The following is a 22141-nucleotide window of genomic DNA, read 5'->3' as shown; positions in this document are numbered from 1 at the left end:
TGCTACAGCTGGAGCCCATTGCTCCTTGTTCATCATCTGCCACCACTGAGAACAGCCCAGCTCCATCCTCTTTGCAGCCCCCCTGCAGGGAGATGAAGGCTGCTATCAAATCCCCTCCTCACCAGTCCTGTCCCCTAAACCCCAACCATCTTCACTGCCCTCCTCTGGACTCTCCATCTTGTTCACATCCTTTCTGTATGGTAGGTGGGAAGGGGGGCCCACAACTGGGTGCAGGACTCCAGATGCGGCCTCCCCAGTGTTGAATAGAGGGAAGAATCACTGCCCTCCATCTGCTGCCAGCGCTCCTACCGATGCAGCCCCGGATGCTGTTGGCATAAGGGGGCCAGGCAGAGCAGTGATTCCCTTTGGACCTGAAAGCAGGACACAGACTGGAGCAGCAGCAGGTATTTGGGTCTGTCCAGAGAAAAAGAGAAATCCTCCCTGTTCAAAGTGCAAGCGGCTCAGAGCCACAGATGGCTCCTGCACCCATTACAGCCCCAGCCATCAGGTTTAGGGCAAGGGTCTTTTCTTTTTCTCCTGCTCACCTGGAGGGTCTCTCTGGTTCTGGACTCTGCACCAGGCACCCATTTGCACTGCCACAGGCCTCCCACCACGAGAGGGAACAGGACTTGGCTCTCCGAGTCCCAAAGCACCATCTCATCCCACTTTGGTTTAATGAGGGGAATCCAGGGGCATGCCACCTTCCTGGAGATGAAGCAGATTAAATGTGACCCCGGACCTGGAGGGAGCGTCCCACGCAAGGTGCACTACTGGCGTGCTGCATTTGTCTCTGGGGAGCACATGTTAGGAAGGGGAAGAAGCTTGAAAACACATAGCTTTGCTGGCTCTGCTGGGGGGTTTCTAACAGGCTTGGCTAGAAGTGGGTCTGGTCGACAGGTCTGTGGTAGCCTGTGCCTTGCTCTTGGAGACCAGTGCCTTCCCCGCTGAGCTCGGCTCCATCCAGCTGATCCAGTGACTTGTACATGCACAGGGCAGCAGCCCGGGCCCAGGGAGCACCAGGGAGGCATTTGGCTTCTGTTGGACTTGCAGCGTTGTGTCTTGGAAAGACAGCAAGGCACCTATTCACTCTCCTCTGGGTGAAGTAGGCATGCACGGTGCCACGGACTGAGCCCCTGAGATCCCCTGCCAATCGCTCCCACTCCTTGGATTTATCCTCACCCCAAAACCTCACCCGTTTGCAGCCCACCTGCCATCCTGTCCCCGTCTTGTTGCCACCTGAGAGAGCCTGCAGCCAATCTAGAAGGTGAACCAGCAGCCTGTCCCTGGCAGGTGGGGGGACCGGGCACCTGTGCAGATGGAGGTTGCTTTGTGTCACTGCTAAATCAAATCCAGGTTTGGCCCGAGCAGACGAGCAGGACTCGGCGGATCCTGGGAGGTGCCTGGGCGCACGTCTGGGTGGGCTGCGTGTGGCGGTGCTGCCGTGAAGCAAGCTCTCCGCGGTGTCCCACCTCCTCCTACCTCGCCTTCTGCTGGGAGCTGGGCCCCACGGCCCCGAGAGCTCGTCTCTCAGATGGGCGACAGCTCCTTATCTTGTGGAGCCTGGCCAAGGACACGGAAAAGGTGCTGGGTGTGAAACGCGCTGCACGGGCCCAGCCACAGCCCCTCATCCCTGCTATGCAGCGATGGATGGAGCAGGAGCAGCCTCCAGACTGACTCTCTGGTGTCACCTGCTGGTACGTGGCTGAGAGCCACACTGAGCCTTCGAGCTTTCTCCTACGGGTGAATTTATTTATTGCACTTGTCTTAGATCACACAAAGGGCACTTAAAATGCAAGCTGAGGCTTGTTTGCTCATGCTATGTGCACTCTGAGCACCTTAAAGTTGCATCACTTCAGACAAGGGTTAACTCTGGGTCATGGTTCCTAGGTTGTGTTAGGGTAAACTCAACCTGCTGCAGAGAGAGAAGATCATCTATCTATCTATCTATTGGTAACTGAGCAAACCAGATCTGTGCCTGAGGAGTTTGGTCTATGCTCTCAGTCCCCAGCATCCAGCTTATGAGGATCCAGACCTATTTCAGCACAAACAGCTTCACACAGCTCCCCAATCCCAGACCAAGCCAAGCCCTGTGATCACCAAAGGGCGTGCGGGGATGGCTCCTGTCTACTGCCCTCCTCCAGCCTCGAGGGACCCAGTCGGCAAGGTCTCGTTCTGACGTGCAGCGAGGTCGGGAACCTGTGTTTTCGGCAGTTTTAGGTCTGTTTGTTGTTTGCCTCAGAGACGGCTGTCCCCGTGTCCTGCTGGGGAGGAGGGGTGCTATGTTTGCGGCCCCAGTTGCACCAAGAAAGAGTAGGTGCCGGGGCTGCCCGGGTCCATCTCAGCAGGGTAGGAGCACATCTCAAGCTCCCTGCCGTCTCCCAAGGTTGCAGACCCCAGCCAAGGACCCAAAGGGGTGAAGAGGAGTTGAAAGGGAGGCAGAGGCCAGGTCTGTTGCTTGAGAAGATGGGCAGTCACCCTGCGGGTGCAATCGCATCCCTGTTTACTAAGCCAGGTGCTAGAGGCTGTCCAGGACTTCCCCTCCCCATGGGTGCCCACAGATCACAGCCGACACACTGTCAGGCAACCTGCTCGCTAAAACAGAACAAAATCAATAGCAAACATTGCATTTATTGACTAGCTTTGCTCAGCAGGGGCCCTGGCAAAGAATGAGACCCACGTTAGCATGCCCAACCCCCTGGGACAGCAGCACCAGCTGCAGGAAGATGGCAGGGACCCAGCACCGTGCTGGCCGGGGCCTACTTGTGTCCTCAGGGATGTGGCAGAGCCGGAGACTTCCTCCCTCCTGCTGGCTGTGGCAGGGGGGCTGCACGGTGTCAGGCCCGCTTCATTCAGCATCTTCAGGTTCAGCTGATGAGCAAAATTGAGATCTTTCTGAGTCCCGGTCCCATGTTGTTCCCGGGGTTGGTCCCTCCTGGGGACTGTGCCTTACACCTGTTCACATCACTGCCCTGCAGCGCGAAGGCCCGAGTACATCACAGCCAGGTCTCGCTACCTCCAGAGAGGCAAGGGGTGGAGGGGCCTCTAAATGTCCACCACGGGCTCTGATGGTGTGGTCTTTTCTTACTGCCCCGTGACTTGCACAATGGCATTCATGATGGGTAATCCCCATTGCCAGAAGGACTCCCACCTGGCTAGACCTTCTGGGACTCTTTGCTGTTACTGGTTTTGCTTATTTGAAAGGGTAGCATCCGCCAGGAGCAAGAAGAAGCCATATGAAAGCTGCAGGCTGAGGACAGGGGCGGAGAATCCTTCTCTGCACTGGAGACAGGAGCCTCTCGCAGCACTGCCCAGGCTGGCTCCAGGCCAGAGATGCCTTGACCTTGGTCAAGGAAAGTGGCATTTCTGCACTGCAAAGGTCAGCATTATGCAGAGGGCTTGCTTTGAAGCACCGTGCCAGGCAGGAGCTCAGGGGAGTCCGACTGGAAGCACACCGCCGTGGCTGCAAGCATGCAAGCATCAGCAAGGTGCTATAGTGGAAAAAGCAGCTGGCACAGCCAAGCGGGCCACCCCACCCCACCCCAACAAATGATGCACTCCACTGTACAGTGCCCACCGGTCCCCTCGAGATGGGCTGAGAGGATGAACCACCTCGGGAGTCGCGGGCATTGCACTGAGACTCTGCAATAGCTCTCATGGGGCTGGGCCTGGGCAGTGGTTTCCACAATCTCTGTTGTGAAGCTGCTTGCTGAAGCAGGAGCTGAGCCAGGAGCAAGTCCAAGCAGTGAGACGGGCACACAACACAACACGATGCAGAGCCTGGTGCGATGGCCTGGCAAACGGAGCCCCCCGCGCAGCTCAGAGCACAGCCTGCATCTCCAGCCCGCGCGGTGCCTGGCAGGGGCTTAGCAGGCTGCAGAGCAGATAGTTTGGCTGATGCGTATGCCATGGGGAGCCCGTGACTGATCCTCCCGGGGCTGCTAGTTGTCAGGGAAGAGCAGGAACCCCGAAAAGATGCTGTCAGCCCCTTCGATTCCCACCAGGGAGTTTTTCTCGGTGGGCTCCAGCCAGATGGACTCATCTGCCTTTACCTTCAGCACCACGCCGCCCGTGGTGACCTGGTAGGTGTTGTGCACGTAGTCGCAGAAGGTCACCACCTTGTCCCCCCGGGTCCCTTTGCCCTTCTTGATGTTGATGCAGAGGTTGCCCCTGGACGTGGCGTGGTAGGTGAAGTAGTAGAGCCCCGGGATCTTGCAGGTGAAGCGGCCGTACCTGTTCTCGTAGTGGCCGTTCTCATTGGTGATGATGCGGTCAAAGCGGATGGGCTGGTCCCGGCGGGGGAGCATGTTAATGGTCCTGGCGGCTGAGAAGGCCGATTTGAGGGACGTCTTGTAGTCCCCGGATTCACCCTTGGGTCCAGGGGCACCTCTGGGGCCTGGAGCACCCCTAGAACCAGCAGGGCCCTTGGGGCCGACCTTCCCGGGGAAGCCCGGGAGTCCTGGGTCTCCTTTCTCCCCCAGCTCCGCTTGATCCTCCGTCTGGCCAGGCGGACCTGGGGAGCGAGGAAACAGGAGCCGTGAGTAGAAGACCCACGATAGCTGGTAGCTTCATATCACCCTTTACCTGCCAAGGAGTGAGACGACCCCCAAGGCCCTGTCATGATCCACAGCCACCTGCTAGGAGGGGATGGGGCCAGGCACTCTTGGCCCCATTTACATCAGCATTTCCCCTTAAACTGGCCACTAGTGTGGCCACTCCTGCAACCCCAGCATGCATGCCACGGACACCCCCTGGTCCTCCCACGTTCACCCTGTCTGCCACGGTTATGTAGCTGCTCTTCTTGCCCTTAGCCCTTTGCATCCCCTGTGTCCGGTGACCTGCATCCATTCCCCTCCATCAGGCAGCTCTTCTCAGACTCCCCACTTCCCTGCCTCTCATCCCCACCTCTTGGCGATCTCCCCAGAGCTGAGCTGGGGGTGCCATTCCTTGTCCCTATGATGGGCCAGGTCCTTTACTGGAAGGGTGCAAGCTGCCTGCTAACCAAAGAGCATCCAGGCTGGGAGCTGCTAATGCCCTGGATGTCCGGGAGGAAACCGCAGCCCCAGCAGCAGGGCCTGTCCAGGGGGGCGAATGCCTGGCCTTGTACTTCACACCAAAGCTGCCCTTGCAAGAGGTTGCAATACAGCCAACAAGTTCCCGGCTTGTGTCTTACCTCTCTCTCCCTTATGGCCATTCTCGCCATCTCTGCCATTGGAGCCGGGCCGTCCCGGCACACCGGGGAGTCCTGGGATTGCCGCAAAGCCCTTGCACGTACTGGCACTGGCCCCCGGTGTTGCAGCCAGGCAGATGAGCATCACCCACACCGCCCGCATGTTGGCCACGGTGCTGGAAGGCAAAAGGACACAGCAGAGTTACAGGGACTGTAGGAAGGCCGTAAAATTTGCTGATCCAAGTGCTTGAGGACAGCTCTGTCCTGTGCGATCTGTCTGCCCTGGCAGTTGTGCGCGCGGTGCCACGAGGAAATCCAGGGATGAGAGGAGGGGCAGTGCCAGGGGAGGATGTGCTCTGGGAGGGGAGGCGGGGGGCAATCCCCCCTGCTGCAGAGGGAGGTGTTCCCTGTATGCAGGAGAGGACTCAAACACTCGCTCGGCAAGTCGGGGGTTTCCGAACTCGGGCCCCAGTGATGTTTAGGCAGACAGACAGAGCTGTTCTGCAGCCCGGGTGCCAGGGAGAGAGGAGATGAGGCAGCAGAGCCCTCTTCTTGTGCCACGTTTGCTCTGCAGAGCGGAGAGCACTAGGGGAAAGCCCAGCGCTGCTCTCCCCGGCACGGCTCAGACCAGTGCCGCTCGTGGCTCCCGCTGCCCTGGGCTCCAGTGACGACCTGGGCTGCCGGGCAGAGGAGAGCTCGGGCACCCGCGACCTTTAGCGCCAGCTCCTTCTCAGATTTACACCTTCAGCAACTACAGCGGCTGTACAGGAACTGCTCTGAGTAACTGGAAGCAGAATTCAGCCCTTGTGAACAGAAAAGGCAAGCCCCTCTCGCTCCCTGGGCCCAGGGGCTGCCCCGGGGAGTAGCCACCGTCTAATGACCCTTGTCATCAGGGCACGTAGCTGATGCACAGCTCGGCTCTGCTGTCTCTCCCGCTCGGCCTCCCTGAGCCCCGTGAGCTCCCTCCACTTTGGAAATCACAGAAGTCAGCTCACCCGCTCCCTGCTCGGAGGCAGGATTCAGGGCGTGCAAACCGTCTCCGGCTCAAAAACCTCCGGTGCTGTGACTCGCACATTTCTTCCAGCCCGGCTGTTCCAGGGCTTTACACTTCCCTACTATGCAACCCAAATCTACCTTTGTGCCCCCCCAGCTCCATCACCTCCCTCCCATGTGTGACCGGACTCACCGATGGGACGCAATAGGTATCTCCTGTTCCTACTGCACAAGATCCCGGTGCCCGCCGGACCCCAAAACACTGCGGCACGACAGGCTGCCCCTCAAAAAGGCCGGCCCTTGGCAGGGCAGTGTCCTCGCACCCGATCAGACACCCACCACATTGAGGACCACCCTGCCCAGTGCCAGGCAGGACCCACTGGGCACAGCGTGTGCCTTCGAGGCTGAAGTGAAGGCCAGTTGTGGGGCCCTTTTGGGGACACCGGGTTCTGGCACCCCGTGCAGCCCCGTGGGGAGATGGCTCCGCGTAGCCTTGCTGCTTCCAAGCACGCGGCTTTCTCTTGGCTCTTGGAGCATGGTGTGAGGGGTCCGGCACTTACCTTGCGGCGTCTGCAGCACTGACGGGGAACCGGGCACGGGAGGCGTCACCCTCCTGCTTGGAAATGGGGAGGGGGGAAAGAGGAAGTTTGCTGCAAGTGGGAAGGCCTGAGCATTGGGACAGGGCCTGGTCACATCCCTTTTTTTTATCTTTAGCTCCTGTCCCCCCTGCACAAACACTTTCGCTTCCCCTGTCATTCCCGGCAGGCCACAAGCGCTTTCTGCAGGCTCAGCAGAGCACCTCGTGCTCACGCAGCTGCTTGGCATCCTTTGTGCATGGGTTTGGGCCCCTGCCCGGAGCAACGCATGGCCAGGAGATGCGCTGGGTTGTCCCCTCTGCGTGCCGCCAGCTTGTGGCACTGGCCAGGACAATGCTGCCCACCGCCCATCCTTCCCCACCACGGCACACATGTTCAGATGCTGTTAGGGTGACAAGGAGCCCTCAGACAAGGGACCAGGCTGTTCTGCAGCAAGAAGCCCCAGGGTTAAATCCAGATTTATCCTTCTGTTGCATGGATAAAAGAGCCCAAATCTGACAAAACAGTAAGGGCAGAGCTGCTGTGGCATCAGCCGCCAGGGACTGGCGGGTCGGTCCTTCACAGGTCGGTCCCGTGATGTCGCAGCCAGTCCGTGTTCAGCCACGGCTGCACGCCGGACCAAGGCGGCAGGCTGGTGGGACTGGCTGTTTCACTTCCTAAAACACTGCCTGCACTTTCTCATGTCTGGGGGGAAAATTAAGAAGCCGGCTCAGGGCCTGGGGCTGCTGTTACTTACTCTTCTTGCTGGCTGAGACAGCCACCAGCTCCTTTTTCCAGTAGGAGCCATGCCTACCTTGTCACACGCAGCGCTGAGTGAGCACCCTCCGCCGCGCTCAGGGTCTTTGGGCTGGGAGAGGCCGCGAGACCAGCAGTGGGTGCAGGGAAGCAGCCCAGGGATGTCGGTGAACGTCCCCCCTCCGGCTCTGTGTTCGCTCATCCTCCCTCCCGGCCTCTCGCCGTGTGCAGTAGGGCAGAGATGGCGTGAGCCGGGCTTGTCTAAAGTTAAGCAGATGTATAGATCTGGGGGAATGTTATTTTCTTTTGGCAAATGGCTGAAAAATGCAGTGTTGGCTCCCCTAGGACTGCCAGTTTGGGTCCAGTTTGGGAAATGGCTCCAGGTGAAGAAACAAGGGAGCAGCATCCTTCGTCCTGCGGCTGGGTAGGGATGCTTTGTACCTGCATGAGGACCAGGTGCCTCTGTTGCAGCAGGGATTTGAGCTCAGTTGCCCCCATGCAGTGCCCGAAGGGAGGCATCTCTCTCTCCGAAGCTGTTCCACTTAATACCGAACGGTGAGAGATTTTGTGGGCCAGATACAGAGTGAGGGCACGTGCCTGGCCAGTGTGACATCTGGGCTCTGCTCTCTCAACTAATGATTATTTTATACCAGACGAAACAGCATCAGTAGAAGAGGCTGAGAGCAGCTCATCCTGGAGAGCACTGAGTCCTCCAGAAGGTAAATCTGCCCCCAAACAACTGGAGATACATCACGTTGGCCTGTGTTCACTACTTGTTTCTAAATCAGGACAGCCAGAGTTGTCCTGGATCCACTTGGTCACGTGCCCTCGGCCTCCCGCCCCTTGAGAATCCAGCTCTGTATTTTTATTTAAAAAAAAATATATATATAATCCTGAACGTGAAACAATTCGCTTTAGGTTGAGCGAAAGTTTTCTTCCACCCGAAACAAATAGGTTTTGATTTGCCAAAAATTCAGGGCAAAGAAATGGGTTTGGTTTGACCCCAAACATGGCTTTTTTTTCTTGGATTTCCAGACTTGGCTCCCAGCCGAGGAACTGGCCTGTTACAGGCTGCACCACTGTCCTGCCCACCCTCAGCTGCACTGTTTTTGGCTTTGAAACAAGGCGGTCTCCCCCAGTGGTGCCCACCCACCCCTTCAACCACAGGTGTCCAGCGGCTGTGGACACTGGTGCCACCACATGTGCACAAACATGCATATGCACATGTAACGTGTGTACGTGCACACACACACGCTGGGCTCAGACAAACACAAGATAGCACCTGCCCGGTGCAGAAAAGGATTTATTCAGCGCTTGCACAGATGAACCACGGGAAAAAGTTTCCTCTCCAGTTCCCCCCAGGCCGCGTGTGGTCATAGTCCATGACCCTCTCGGTTAAGTGGAGAGACCCCAGAGGTGGCTTCAGCACTTGAAAGAAGGGGGGTTAATGAATGCAAAGAGCACAGTAGTAATTAGGCGTGGCTGGGTTTAGCAGTAGCAATGGAGCTTTTATGGGCTGGCCTCTTGCTAGGCAGGGCCAGAGACTCGCCCCATGTGTCACACCTGACGGCCCTCGAGCTACACATGCTCCAACCCCAGGGCCTTGGCTTGTTTCTGCATTTGGGCAGGATTGTTCTGGGTGGATGCAGGGCTCTGAGCCCTTCCCAGAGGCTGCCAGGCCCTGGGTAGAAACCTGCAGCCTGCGGGCCCTGAGCAGAGACCTGGGTCCACTTCCAAGACAGCGCGAGGCAGGGTGCGAGCCAAGGGGTGCATTGCAAGGCAAGGAGGCTGGCATGTTTGCAGTCCGCCAGCATCTGCCCGGGCTTGTCCAGGCCACCTAGTCTGGAAAGAGCAGGAAGCCAGAGAAGATGCTGTCAGAGCCACCAATGCCCACCATGCCGTTGTAGTCGTTGACGGCCAGCCACGTTTGGTGCCCAGCCTCCATTTTCAGGAGGATGCCTCCGGAGCTGACTTGCTTGCTGTTGGAGATGTGGTCGCAGAAGCTGGCCACCTTCTCCCTGTTCTTGTACAGGATGACGCAGAGGTTGGCAGTCTGGGAGGCATGGAAGGTGAAGTAGTAGAGGCCTGGCACGCGGCAGGTGAACTTGCCGGTGGCGGTGTTGTAGTCATTGTTGATGTTGGTGATGACGTGGTTGAAGACCACGGGGGTGTTCTTGGCCGGGTGCTGGGGTGTTTGCCGGGTCACGGAGAATGCCGCCTGGTGCCTCTGCCGGTAGCTGCCAGGATCGCCAGGCTCTCCGTCCAAGCCCGGTTCCCCGGGGTCTCCTGGGATGCCAGAGGGGCCCACGGGACCAGTCTTCCCAGGCAGGCCAGGAATGCCAGGCTCTCCTTTCAGCCCCTTGGGCCCCTGGGTCCTGGAAATGGCTGGGATGCCTGTGGGGGTTCAGAGGACTCAGTTAGGACCAAGCAGCAGGACCAGAGGAAAGGTCCTGTCTGCTCCGTGCACTGGGACAGGATGTGTGCAGCCTCATCCCCCATTGCCTGGGGCAGCTCCCTACTGCTCCTGGGTCTGCAAAGGGCAGATAACCCGCCCAGCTCAGGTCCAGCGCCCGGGCACTGCTGCTGGGCTGCTCCAGGAAGGACCTGGCATGGAGTTACTGGCACTACTCCTACCGTGCCTGCCCCGTGCATGGGAGCCCTGGATGGTAGGATTGCCCCCTCCCCTGGTCCTGGGCTTTGTCCCTCTGAGTGTCTGACCAGAGGGATACAGACCTCACCTGCTGAGATCGGTGGGCCTCAAACAGCTTCTGAGGCTCTCCCAGGTGCTCCCAGGTGAGTTTTGCCACAGGGCACTTACCCGGCTCCCCTTTGGCTCCTTTCTGTCCATCTCTGCCATCCTTGCCTGGCATGCCGGGATTGCCGGGCAGCCCAGGGGTCCCGTAGCAGTTGTGGGGAGCCTCCGCTTCCACTGCCATCTCCGGAGCCAGGAGGAGAAGGGCCAAGCCCAGGCCCAGGGCGTCCCAGAGACCCTTACCCATATTGCTCCTGTAGAGAGTGGAAAGAAGACGGGTGCTGGGGTGCAGGACAGTGGAGGCACAGGCAGGCTGGGGACGTGGCTGGGAGATGCACCGCCAAGGCACCCTGCTGTCAGCCAGAGAAGGGCCACCCTTGGGAAGTGCTCTTGCCTATCTCTGCAGCCCCTTCCCTCCTGTCACTTCAACTCCCCGGGCACACAACTGCCGGCAGGCAACGTGGAAGAGGCCGGAGGGGCCGGTCTGCCTGCGGAGAGGGGTGCAGTGATTGCGGTGGGCCGGGTCGTGCACACCGGGATCCGGGGCCTGCCTGGGGCTCCTCCACTTCCGCGTGTTCCTGGTTGGAATTGGTTTGGATGCACTGAAACGATGGAGGCCGGTCCCAGGCCCTAGGCCTGAGCCTTCCCTGGCCAGAGCACCCTTGCCCCGCTGTGCTGTGCTGTGCTGGGCTGCACCCCACAAAGCCCTGCCAGGACTCTGGGGGCAGCGGGTCTGGTCCCGTGGAAGCTATGCGGTGGCAGTAGAGCTGAGGCCGCCAGCGGCATTGACCTTGGGGTCACAGAGCTGGTCCTCCTGGTACCAACGCAGTGGTCGGAGACTCCTCTTAATGCCAGGGGCATAACAAGCATCGGTCCAGGACACCATCCTGGTCTTGCACGGCCCTGTGGAAGCAGCCCTGCTGTCTCCTGTGCCCCTATCTGTGTGTAGAGGGCCACCAGCCAGCCCCTTGCCCCCCAGTAGCCTCCGCAGGGGGCTTGCCACCCCACGCACTTGGGCTGAGCCACACACAGAAAGCCTGAGGTGGAGCAAGACCTTTGCCCAGAGCCTGGGACCGGAGCACTGGCCACTCCAGGCATCGTCCTGCTGAAGACCAGCCAAAAGCAGCCATCCACAGCCACGCTCGAGGCCTGCGGTCAAGGCAATGCCCCTCATATAAGGAGCCAGAGGGAATGCAGGGAATACCCCGGCTGGAGCCGCCTCTTACCTGTGCGGTCCGGCCCTGTGCAGGGAGCTCGGCGTGCCGCGGGCTGCTGGTCAGCGTGCCGTGCCGTGCCGTGCGAGGCTCTGCTGCTGCAAGGAGGAAGTTGGTGGCCAGCTGCAGCCAGGAGCGGGCCCGCGGGGAGGAGCAGCCACTCGCTGGGTCCCCGGCCAGGTTTTACTTCCCCCTTGCCTGCCTGTTTCTTCGGAGCAAGCACTTTCCTTGGGGCTGGGCCCTTCTCAGCCCTCCCCCCTGCACAGAGCACCGGGCAGGGCAAAAACGGGGGCCCTGGAGGCAGCTGCGAGAGGACACAACCCTACAGACTGCCGGGAGGTGATGTCCCAACAGCACTGCTTGGAAACCCGGGACCACTGCGGCCACCCAGCCCACTGCAGGGGTGAGGTGGGGGGCTCTCAGTGGGCATTATGCTCCCCCGGCCTCGTGCCTTTCATTGCCACTCTGGCCATCTGCAGCCCAGCCCGCCTTGGAGGGAGCAAGCCACCTGCCTGGCAGGGACCCCAGGCAAATAACCAGGGGCTTGAGGCCAGGTACTCCCAGGTATCAAACGAGGTAGATATGTGGCTTCCCAGCAACCCCCTGCTCAGCCCTGCTGCCCCGCGAGGGTCCGGGATTGAGTGCCCTCTGCCCTGGCCCAGCTCTGCCTGCGGCCGGATGTCCGTGGGGCCGAGCTACAGGGGGCCCGTGGTCAAGGGCTCGGCTCCAGTGTTATTCAGACAATCAGAAAATGAGGGCGGAAGGGAGCTCAGGAGATCGCATCTAGTCCAACCCTCTGCTCCAAGCAGGACCAGCCCCAACTACATCGTCCCAGCCAAGGCTTTGTCTACCCGGGTCTTCAAGACCAGCAAGGATGGAGACTCCCCCACCTCTCCGGGGAGCCTGTTCCAGTGTTTTATTTAGTGAGAGAGTTTTTCCTAATATCCAACCTAAACCTCCCTTGCTGCAACTTGAGCCCATTGCTCCTTGTCCTGTCACCTGCCCCCACTGAGACCAGCCCAGCTCCATCCTCTTTGCAGCCCCCTTGCAGGGAGTGGCAGGCTGCACCCTTTTCCCTCTTTGCAGCCTGGCATGGGTTATCCTCTTAGAGAAGTTGCCCTGTGCACGCGGATCCTGCTCCCCACCTGCCAGCCTGGAGCCGGGGCTGCACAGATCCAGGTGCTATCTCCGGGAAAGAGAGTCGCTGGGACAAGGGGGAGCAAAGGCTCTGGAGCAGAAGGGAGCCAGGTCCATGCATGCTGAGGCAGGACCCAATCTGGATCAGTGCCCCGTTGTGCTAGCTGATGGCTTTGTCCCAGTCGCGAAGGAGAAGAGGGTTTCCTCCAGGAGACTCTTGCACCCGGCCCACCTGCCTTCTTGCCCTGTCTCCGTGCTGCAGCCCATGGGGAGGAGCAGGGACTCTGCTGTGTGCGGTGTAACAGGCAGTCTCGCCCTTTCCCATCCCCAAGTCCCCATCCTGCAGCTGCACATCTGTCTGCTGCCTGCTTTGGGCCTGGGGGCTGTGAAGGGCAGACCCGGCCCAGGTGTCCCTTACACGGCCCTGGGGAGAAACCTCCCTCCAAGCACTGGCTCCTGGGACCTCCTCCGGGACGGTGCACTCTGAGCATGAACTCATTTGACAATATTGGGATGGGGGCTGAGGCTGGGCAGTGTCTGCAAAGACTGGCAAGCTCGAGCCCGGAGGCCTCCCTCCCTTTGCTCTCTAGGCCGCTGCTATTCAAGACGCAGATGGGATGACATGGAAATGGTTTTGGGAATGTGCCCGGGACACTGACGGTGCCACGCAGATGTGTGAATAGGACAGAAGAGCCAAGACACTGGATGGAAAAGCAAGCCAGCAAGGGGACATTTATTTGTCTGTGTTCATTGGAAGGGTGTGAAAGGCAGGAGCGGCTGGAGCCAGCTCCTCGTCTGCAAGGCTTCATACAGCGGGAGTCAGCCTCTCCAGCAAGTCCCTTCCAGAGAATAAAGGCTGGACGATGGCACTGGTGACAGCTGATCCTGTTTGGCACTGTGTCTCAGAGCACGGGGAGGATGCGGGTCGCTCTCACACCTGGGAGAGCCAAGCATCCCTGCACTGTTACGGAGGAACATGCTGTCTCCAGGGAAGGGGATGAGGCCTGGACACAGCGTGCGGTACTACGTGAAAGCCCTCTTTCCATGGGGGAGATGCAGGACAGCTGCCAGGGGTTTTGTGTGCCACTGACCCCTAGCAAGGCCCTTGCTGCTGCTGTCCTGCAGCTGGCACGTGCCCATCAGCACTGCATGCCACATGTGGAGATGCAGGGGTGCTGGCGGGAGGATTAGATGCTGCTTCCCAGGCTGCTAGCTGGGATTGCAAGCCCCTGAGCCCGGAGCACCCGGCCTCCCAGCAAAGATAGCCCGTGTCTGTCACTGCCCCGTACCCCCTGGCACGGCTTCCTTAGCCAACCACGTCCACATTAGGGACAGCGCTTTCCCCGGAGCCACCCATGGAGATATGCACTCAGACCCGTGGCTGTGAAGCAGCAGCTGGGAGATGAGTCGTTCCCGTGATGAAGCTCTGGGCAGCACATTTGGGGGTCTCACCTGCTCAGCACTTCTAACCCAGGTCGGGACAGGGGATGAAATGGGCTCTTGCTCCATCCCAGGGCTCTGTGCACTAAGGTGCGTGAGTGTGTGAGAGAGATGGGTAGGGTAGGCACGGTGGTACCAAAGGAGACAGGTGCTGTAGTACGTGAGGTCCTATCCTGGCTGCTGTCTGCTGCAGCAGGTGCAGGATTATTGCCACGTATGTGGAGCCCGTCTCATGGCTACTACACATTGGCAGAAAGCCCCGACAACAGCCCGGGGGTAGTGGCATAGCTGCATCCTGCGCTGTCACGTATGTACCTCTGTGGTCAATGAGGGGTTAAGGGAAAAGTCTCCTCCCTCACCGCCAGTATAAATCTGGAGTAAATCCACTGGTGTCAATGGGGTGACTCTAGATTTGCCATGGTAGACTTGGGAACAAAACTTGGGTCAAGTGCAAGACACCTGCCAAGTCTGTCTGCTGGAGCCCGGGGCTGAGTCCTGACACGGGGATGAGCAACGGAGCCAGCTGACCAGCTCGCTGGTCCTTCAAGGGCCCCGCGTGGCCCTTACGGCTGGGATGCTGATCCATGTGGCTTAAAGCATTAGCTGCCCATTGCCCCATGCCGTGGCCCCTGGTTCTTGCCAATTAGAAAGAAAAATCTTTAAGGACCGCAACGGGGCAGTGCTAAGCATGGGAGGCTTTCTGACTCGCACCCGAGCCATCCCATCGCATGCGATGGCACGGCTCTGAATCTGCCAGGCATGGCAAGCACGTAGGACCAAAGCCGGGGTCCTTTGACGTCAGTGGAGCAGGACCTGGCCTCTTGCCCCTCCCAGCTGGGTGCTTTAGCAACCTATTGTAGCAGCACAGTATTGCCAAACAGGCCCTTGGGAGCTCAGCCTGTCCCCATCAGCATCCCCACCCAGCAGGCACCTTGCATCCTCCCACCCCATGCGGTGTGCCCGGGCACTGAGCTCTGCTGCCAGGCGGGCGGGCACGGCTTTGGCCACGCTTCGCACAGCCCCGCATTCGGCTGCTAAGTTATACGGTGACCCCCAACCAAGGGGGGGCAGCAGGCGTCTGTCCAGACTCCCCTGTCCCTCTCCTTGCACGTTCCTCTCTCCCACAAATACGCACGTGCGTGGTGCCCTCAGGCCAGGGCACTAAGCTGCAGTTTCTTGCTAAGACCTGGGTTTCTTTGCTATTGCAGGGGGCTTGATGAAGCTGCGTGGGTGGGGGCTAGGTAGCAGTGTGGGGGCAGTCCATCACTCCCTCTGCGGGAACACCATGAAGCCGCTAAAGACACTGTCGGCCTCGGCGCTGTCGAACACCCGGTTCCCGTTGTGCGGGTCGCTCTCAATCCAGACCTGGTCCTGCGCCACCAGGCTGAGCACGCTGCCCCCCGAGTTCACCTGTAGCAGGCCGCGGCTGTTGTTGTCACAGAAGCTGACCACCTTGGTGCCACCCTTGACCAGGCTGAGACACAGGTTCCCGTTGGAGATCACCTGGAAGGTGAAGTAGTAGTAGCCCGGGGTGGTGCAGGTGAAGCGCCCTGTCTGTGCGTTGTAGTTGCGATCCTGGTCGGTGATGACGTTGTCGAAGACCACGGTGTTCCCATGGGATGGCGGGCTCTTCCTGGAGGCGGAGAAGGCTGGGCGTCTCTGGTCCCGGATATTGCCCACCTTGCCCTTGGTGCCCGGCTGCCCTGGCTCGCCTGCAAGTCCAGGGGGGCCGTTCAGGCCTCGGTAGCCCTGGCTCCCTGGGTTTCCAGGCAGCCCAGGTTCCCCAGCATCCCCTTTGGCTCCCTTGATCCCGGTCCTTCTTCCTGGCAGCCCTGGAAGACAAAGAGCAGGTGGATGATGACCCAGCCTTGGCCTAAGTGCCACACACCACTCCACAAGCCCTTCCCAGCTCATGCCCCTGCCCCTGCCCCTCCGAGCCATCCTGGTCCATTGCCCCCAGCTCCCCCACCGGTGGTGTGCTGGCCAGGCCAGGCTATCCTCCGCTCAGGGCAGCAACAAAGTCCCAGGGGCGACCTGTGCTCCCAGCCCCGTCAGCTCCAGCTCACGTCTTACCTGGGGCTCCAATGTCACCTTTCTGGCCTGGCCTCCCGTCCAGGCCAGGGACTCCTGGGTAGCCGTCTTTGCCATCTGGCGCTCGGCACATGTTCTCCTGAGGAAGGACAGTGCCCAGGATCGTGGCCAGGGCGCCGGCCACCAGCCAGAAGCTGCCACCCATTTTGCCTCTGCAAGAACAAGAGCCCCACAGGGCAAGGTGTAGGGTTGGGACCCTGTCGCTTCCAGCCACGGACACCAACGGCCCCATGGAGATGGCAGAGCATGGGGGAGCAAGGACCCCTGAGGCCGGACAACCAGATGCATGTGGACAGACAAAGCTGGGGTTGTAAATGCACGCACAGCGACATAGTTGTCTGCATAGTTTCTATGAAACTATGAAACTATGCAGACAACGGCATACAGACACATGTGCGCACACACACACACACACGTGCTCAGACCCAACTCGTACCCCTCCGGCCCCATCCGGACCTGAGCAGGATCTTTGCCTCCGGTGCACAGGACCGATCTGAGCTGGACGTGCCCTGCACCGTATTGCTCTCAGAGCTGTGTTTGGGCTCGAGGAGAGAAAATGGGGGCCAGACTGGGGCAGAAGCGGCTTTCCCCAGTCCACAGAGACAGTGCAGAGCAGGGATTGCAAGGAGAAGCTGCACATTGGCGGGGAGCGGTGTCGGCAGCCCTGTTGCAGAGCCCTAGGGTAAAAGGAGGCCGGCAGCCTGGGGCATGGGGAGTCCTGGCCTGGGGACAGCGTGGGCTGGAGGCAGAGACCGACTTACCTCTCCCGAAGCAGCGGCTGGAGCTTTCCAGGCAGGTGGCTCTGCTGGCTCTCAGCCTTCCCCGGAGAGGAGGAAGGAAGAGGAGAGTGGGGAGGGGGAGATCCGCTGGGGGCTCTTGCAGGTCCAGGGCAGAAGCTGCTGGGTTTCACTTCCCTGCTCATTTCCCCTTTTGGGGCTTTTCCCTGCTTTGCACAAAGCTGCTGGAACAGCGTGGTCAGCAAAAGCCCTAAAGTTAGCCTCCGAGCCGCAGCAGATGCAGGCAGAGTCTCCCGGCAGTGCCCCCCCGGCACAAAGCCCCGGCCCAGCTCCGTGCCTGGATCCTTGTCCTTCTCAACTCCTCTGCCTAGCCCTGCCTGTTCTGGGAGCATCTCCGGTGACCGCGAGAGCTGCATGGCTGTCCTTTTCTCCATGGCCATAGAAGTATGGAGCTGCCAGCAGTTTGCACGCGCCTTTTGATCATCTCGCCAGCCACGCACACGTTCACCTTCCCGGCTGTCCGATGCGACACGTTGTGGGGTGAGACTGTTGCCACCTGCTCCTGACAGCACCGACCTGGCAGAAGCCGCCGTGTTGCTCTTGGTCCAGGTCTCTGAAGTGCCGCGTCTCCTTGGAGGGGTTGCAGCTCACTTCCCTGAGTCCCAGGAGGAGAAGGGGGTGCAATTACCTTCCTATTAACAACCACCGTTTCAAAGCTGCTGCCCAGCAGCTGCTTTCTCAGCCTAACGTTCTCTGCTCATTTCATACGGGACAAATTGTGGTCAAATGCCCGTCGGGTGTACAGGGAATGACCAATGTACCAGACTGGTCCCGAGAAGACTGCAGTCACTAAGGCGAATGAAGGGAAGAGGCAGGAGCGATGGAGGAGGTGTTAATTAGGGGGTCTCTGCAGGATTTCTGGCCTGCAGGACAGTCCCATGGTCGGGGAGGGCTGCCAGGCTTCCCCACGGCCGACCCCTGTGGTACGAGGCATTAAAGGGACCTGGTGGGGACGTGCGGGAGGGAAGGAGGATTGTGTCCCACCGTCAGGCCCCAGGGCCCCTCCAGACCTGCGTGGGCAGCCACCCTGAATTGCAGCCAGCAGCGAGACCCCTTTGCAGACACGCAGACTCCCTTGGAGGTGGCGGCAGAGAAATCTTCTGGGGGAAGTGTGGCCAAGAGCACGGCACGAGGGCAGCGGGACAGGCAGATTGGGAGCAGAGTGCCCCGGGCAGGGACCTGCAGGTAGCAGCTGTGGCCCAGACTGTCCGGAGGAGCTGCCAGCAGTGGAGGCCAGAGGCGGTCTCCGGTGTCAGGGACTAGAAATAGGGTGTGGAGCTGTGATGGAGACAGGCCATGGCTCTGCCATCAGACGAGTCACTCCCCCGAGCGGAGGGCGTTCGCTGCCTCCGTGCCACCAGGGAGGATTTATTTCCTATGGGGTGAAAACGTTATCGATTAAATGCAGCCTAGCCCCCAAGATCTCCCAGCCGCTCTCCTGCTCTCGCCCTTCCAGAATCGGTCCTTTCTTTTGCCGGGCTGGGGAGGCCCCAGGTCGGGGGTAGAGGACATGGTGTAGAAATAAACGGTGTTGTCTCGTCTCCTGTCCTTCAGGCCGCGCCGCGCAGGGCGCAGTGGACACGGGAGGCAGCCGGTGGGAAATGGAAACCCACGAGGTGGCAGTGTTGCCTCAGCCACGAAACTGGGAACCGCCGAACGTGGGAGTCCGGCTGAGACGCCCGCCCTGCCCTGCCGCCTCATCCAGGGGCTCCCTCACAACCACCGTCCCCATCGCCCCCGCACAAGAGGAGCGCAGGGCCTACCGGAGTTCATTCTCTAGCTAGCTAGCTAGCTGCACGTCCGTCCGCCTGTCCATCCGCACATCTGTCTGCCTGTCTGTGCATCCATCCATCCAGCTAGCTAGCGAGCTACCTGTCATGGACTCATGGAGAAGTAGGGCTGGAAGGGACCTATGGAGGGACCCAAGGGACCCCCATAGCTCACTAGTCCAACCCCCTGCCTGAGGAATAGGATCAGCCCTGTTCAAATCACCCTATACAAATCCATGATCTAACCTCTCAGTAAAACCACCCATTCAACCCTGACACAAGCACGAGACATAAAACAGGATGCTGACATAACATCCTAACCCGCCACAGGTAAAGCAGGGGCTCCATCTATCTATCTATCTGTCTGTCTGTCTGTCTGTCTGTCTGTCTGTCTGTCTGTCTACCTACCCACCATCTGCCCAACCCCCTGGTATCGAATAAGGCTGGCTATGGCTATGGCTATGGATGGGAGCAGTCAGTGTCCTTGCCTCCTGCCCCGCTAATAGCTACTAACTGGACAGGACTGGGAAGGGACTGGGGTACTGCCAAGACCATTGCTGCTGCGAGACGGTGCTTGCTGCAGGAGGGGGCTCGCGCGGGAGTCTCTGGAGACCCTCTGACGTGCAGGCCAGCGGCTGGGGAAACAGCGCTCCTTGGCTTGTGAAACAATAGCCAGGAAATGTCAAAAGCAAGGCAATCTGGCGGGGCTGCCTTTGATGCAAAGGCGAGATGGAGCTGTGTGACGCATGAACACACAGCAGCCGCAGGACGCCGGCAAGCTGTTTGGAGTTAGCGTGTGACAGAGCTGTAGCACAAGGTGAAGTGGTGCGGGGCGAGGAAATCGTGTCTGCGGAGCAGGGCCTGGGGGGCACGGCGGGCGCGGAGAGGAGGTCAGGTTGGCAGGCTGTCTGCTCAAGTGTGTCGCTAGCAAACCCGTTCTCCGCGCCGCTCACCTCGGGGGCCGGCAGCATTTGACTCTGAAGAGAGGGATGGGCAGGAGATGAAAAGGAGAGGGCATGCGGGGCAAGGGTCCTGATGGGGGGTCCGCTAGGGTAATGAGCTCCTCCACTTCCTTTTGTCATTGGAAACGTGTCAAGTGCAGGAAGATTTCTGTAGGCTCCTCTTTGCTGAGACCTGAGTGGCAGGACAGGGCAGGAGAGGCGAGAGACTAGGAACAGGACACTGCAGGCTTTGGCGCAGAGAGGGGAGACGAGGGGTCTTCTTCAGTCACCAAGCACAGAAAAGTCCCCCTCCGGGTGATTCTGGCCCAGTTGTTTTGACCCCAGCGAGGGCAGAGTTCAGCTACTGGGGGATGCCAGAGCCCTGCTGCAATCCTCTTCCCCACGGCACCCCAATAAAGGACCTCCTGCCCCAAAGTACCTGGGCTAGAAAAGCCTAGCTCAGGGTTAGCACCCAGGGGACAGATCGTGCCCCCATGCAGAGGGGCACACGCCGCAGGCAGCAGGGAGAGGGTGTCCTCCACCGGGCAAAGCATCGGGTCACCCCCTGTTCCTTCCTTGCAAACCTGGTCAAAGTGGTGCTAGGGACGGGGTGGCAAGCAGATGGGCACATGCCCACAGGGCACAGCGTTGCTGGGGTCCTGGGCCGCATGGCTGGGGCAACCTGCATCCGGGGAGCCTCTTCCTTGCCCCGGGCCTCGTTCAGCCCTGGAGCAAGCCAGAGGTGAGCTTTCTCCCTGCCCCACGCCGCCCGTTATAGCGCGCTCGGCCCGGGCAGGATGGCAGCACCCCAAAGCCTCCCCATTAATCCCCGGCCCCTAAACCAGCTCCCTCCCTCCGTGTCTCTCTCCCCCTGCTCCCCCCTTTCTCCTTCAAATGCTCTTCCCCTTCTTTCATCTCTCCACTCCTCAGCTTTTGGAGGAGCTGGATGTGATTTCTCCCCCCTCCCTCCTCTCACTGTGTTTTATAGCCTTTGATTCCCATCTCTTTATCTTCCCTTCTCTTTACCCGGAGTCCACTTTGCCGCACGTCACTCCCGTGCCTTTCATGCGGCTGTTCCTCGCAGCCTGTCATCTTTGTTTCCGCGGATCTGTGCCTCGCGTGCCCCCTCCTTCCCCCCGAGGCAGCTCGTGGAGACCCAGGGCCTTTTCTCCCCTCCATGCTAGCCCACGCGGGGCTGTGCAAGCCCCTGCACCCCCGCACCGTGGGGTGTCCGAGACCTGCGCTCTCTAGCAGCTTCCCAGCTGTGATGCTGGGGCTAGAGCAGGGGAAGTTCACCTTCTCGTTTGCCAAAAATATGTCTTTGAAAGTGCTCTGCGTAAAATCCTACAGAAGCCCCTCTACCCTATGCTGCCCTGTGTCCTCACTGGGAAAGCAGGCTGTGGGACTGGCAGCCCGGCTGGTGACGACAGTCCCCCGAAGAGCCGGGGAAGCCTCAAGCCGTGGCAGGAGAGATGGTCACAGAGAGAGGGAAGCCGGCTGGGACAGGCTGCCGGGAGCCTACAGCCTGCCCGAGACCCCCTGGGCTTTGCTACGTGCAGCCCAGGACGCTGTTGGGTGTGGGTTTTGTTGCAACAAGCATTGCCTCTCCAGCTGCAGCTGCAAGGGCGTTTGGGGAGAAATCAGTCACATGTGGATGGGCAGGAAGGGTGATCTTCTTACCCACAGCATCACGCTCTGCTTTGCACATCTGTACGAATGGACACGGCCTGGCTCGTGGTGGCCAGATCCCTTTTTATCAGGGGCACTGTTGCAGGAAGACCAGGGATTGCACTGAACACCCCTTTACCTTTCCCATCTCACCCCTGAACCCTAACCCTAACTGCCCCCCACCCCCAAGGACTGCTCCAACCTGCCAAGGGAGGCTTCTCCAGAGAAAACAGGACAGGATTAGAAAAGGAGAGAGGGGAGAAGGAAGCGCTGTCTTCTGCCCTTTCCTCTCCTGCTGCCAGCCGGCCCCTTCCCACAAAGGGCCAAACCCAGCCGAGCTCTCCCGGTCCCTTCCACCGTAGAAGACGTGGCACTGTCCCGCCAGCCTAGCCGGGGTCGGGAAGCTGTCCTGATCCACGCGGGTTCCCTGGGCCAGGGCAGTCTCTGCTTTCCTGCAGGACACGACAGCAGGGAAACCTTCGATTTTCTCTCAAAGAGGGGCACCGTGCTGCGGGGCTGGTTTCTTTACTAGCACCGCTGCGAGAGAGGCTAGCTAGACACCCTGGCTAGGACCGAGCCCCACAGTCCCTGCAGGACGCGGGGCGCCCTGGGCCTGTTCCCAGGTGCAGGCAGGGACCCTGATTAGGGCGCCGGCCTGGGCCAGGGCCCTGAGCAGCCGCAGCTGCAGCGAGTCACCAGCTAACGAGCCCTGCGCAGTGCAGGGACAAGGGCTCCTGGCTGGCTGCTGGGGGCTCCTGCTCTCCATTTCCTCCCTGCTGGGGCTGGGGTCTGCCACGGCCAACCTCTGGGTGCCTGTTTGCTTGGGGTTTCCTGGCTCCTG

At 60.0% G+C, this 22141-nt stretch overlaps 3 protein-coding genes and 1 long non-coding RNA gene across 4 annotated transcripts in view; all 4 read right to left on the bottom strand.

The window, feature by feature from the left end:
• Positions 1 to 2608: 2608 nt before the first annotated feature.
• C1QB (complement C1q B chain) lies at positions 2609 to 6845 on the bottom strand. The gene is made up of 3 exons (XM_019512039.1): positions 6721 to 6845; positions 5171 to 5343; positions 2609 to 4510 (listed from the first exon to the last, which is right to left on the bottom strand). The coding sequence occupies exons 2-3, from the start codon at positions 5328 to 5330 to the stop codon at positions 3939 to 3941; spliced, it is 732 nt and encodes a 243-aa protein (XP_019367584.1). The 5' UTR covers positions 5331 to 5343; positions 6721 to 6845; the 3' UTR covers positions 2609 to 3938.
• A 1929-nt stretch (positions 6846 to 8774) lies between these two features.
• Positions 8775 to 11582, bottom strand: C1QC (complement C1q C chain). The gene is made up of 3 exons (XM_019512038.1): positions 11470 to 11582; positions 10310 to 10497; positions 8775 to 9885 (listed from the first exon to the last, which is right to left on the bottom strand). Exons 2-3 carry the CDS (start codon positions 10488 to 10490, stop codon positions 9329 to 9331), a joined length of 738 nt encoding a protein of 245 aa, XP_019367583.1. The 5' UTR covers positions 10491 to 10497; positions 11470 to 11582; the 3' UTR covers positions 8775 to 9328.
• Positions 11583 to 13300: 1718 nt separating this feature from the next.
• Positions 13301 to 17503, bottom strand: C1QA (complement C1q A chain). Its single transcript, XM_019512037.1, has 3 exons — positions 16887 to 17503; positions 16108 to 16277; positions 13301 to 15866 (listed from the first exon to the last, which is right to left on the bottom strand). Exons 1-3 carry the CDS (start codon positions 17300 to 17302, stop codon positions 15298 to 15300), a joined length of 1155 nt encoding a protein of 384 aa, XP_019367582.1. The 5' UTR covers positions 17303 to 17503; the 3' UTR covers positions 13301 to 15297.
• Positions 13301 to 22141, bottom strand: part of LOC109293883 — an 18444-nt gene continuing 9603 nt past the window's right edge. The window contains exons 2-3 of the long non-coding RNA XR_002096418.1: positions 17551 to 17554; positions 13301 to 13598 (exon numbers count right to left, since the gene is read on the bottom strand). This is a non-coding gene — a long non-coding RNA (uncharacterized LOC109293883). The remainder of the gene's footprint in view (positions 13599 to 17550; positions 17555 to 22141) is intronic.

The sequence above is a fragment of the Gavialis gangeticus genome, unplaced genomic scaffold (genome assembly GCF_001723915.1).
Source record: "Gavialis gangeticus isolate Ggan-Ray unplaced genomic scaffold, GavGan_comp1, whole genome shotgun sequence".
NCBI classification, from domain to species: Eukaryota; Metazoa; Chordata; order Crocodylia; family Gavialidae; genus Gavialis; species Gavialis gangeticus.
Note: the sequence above shows the minus strand (reverse complement) of the source record. Positions and strands in the feature narration are given on the sequence as shown.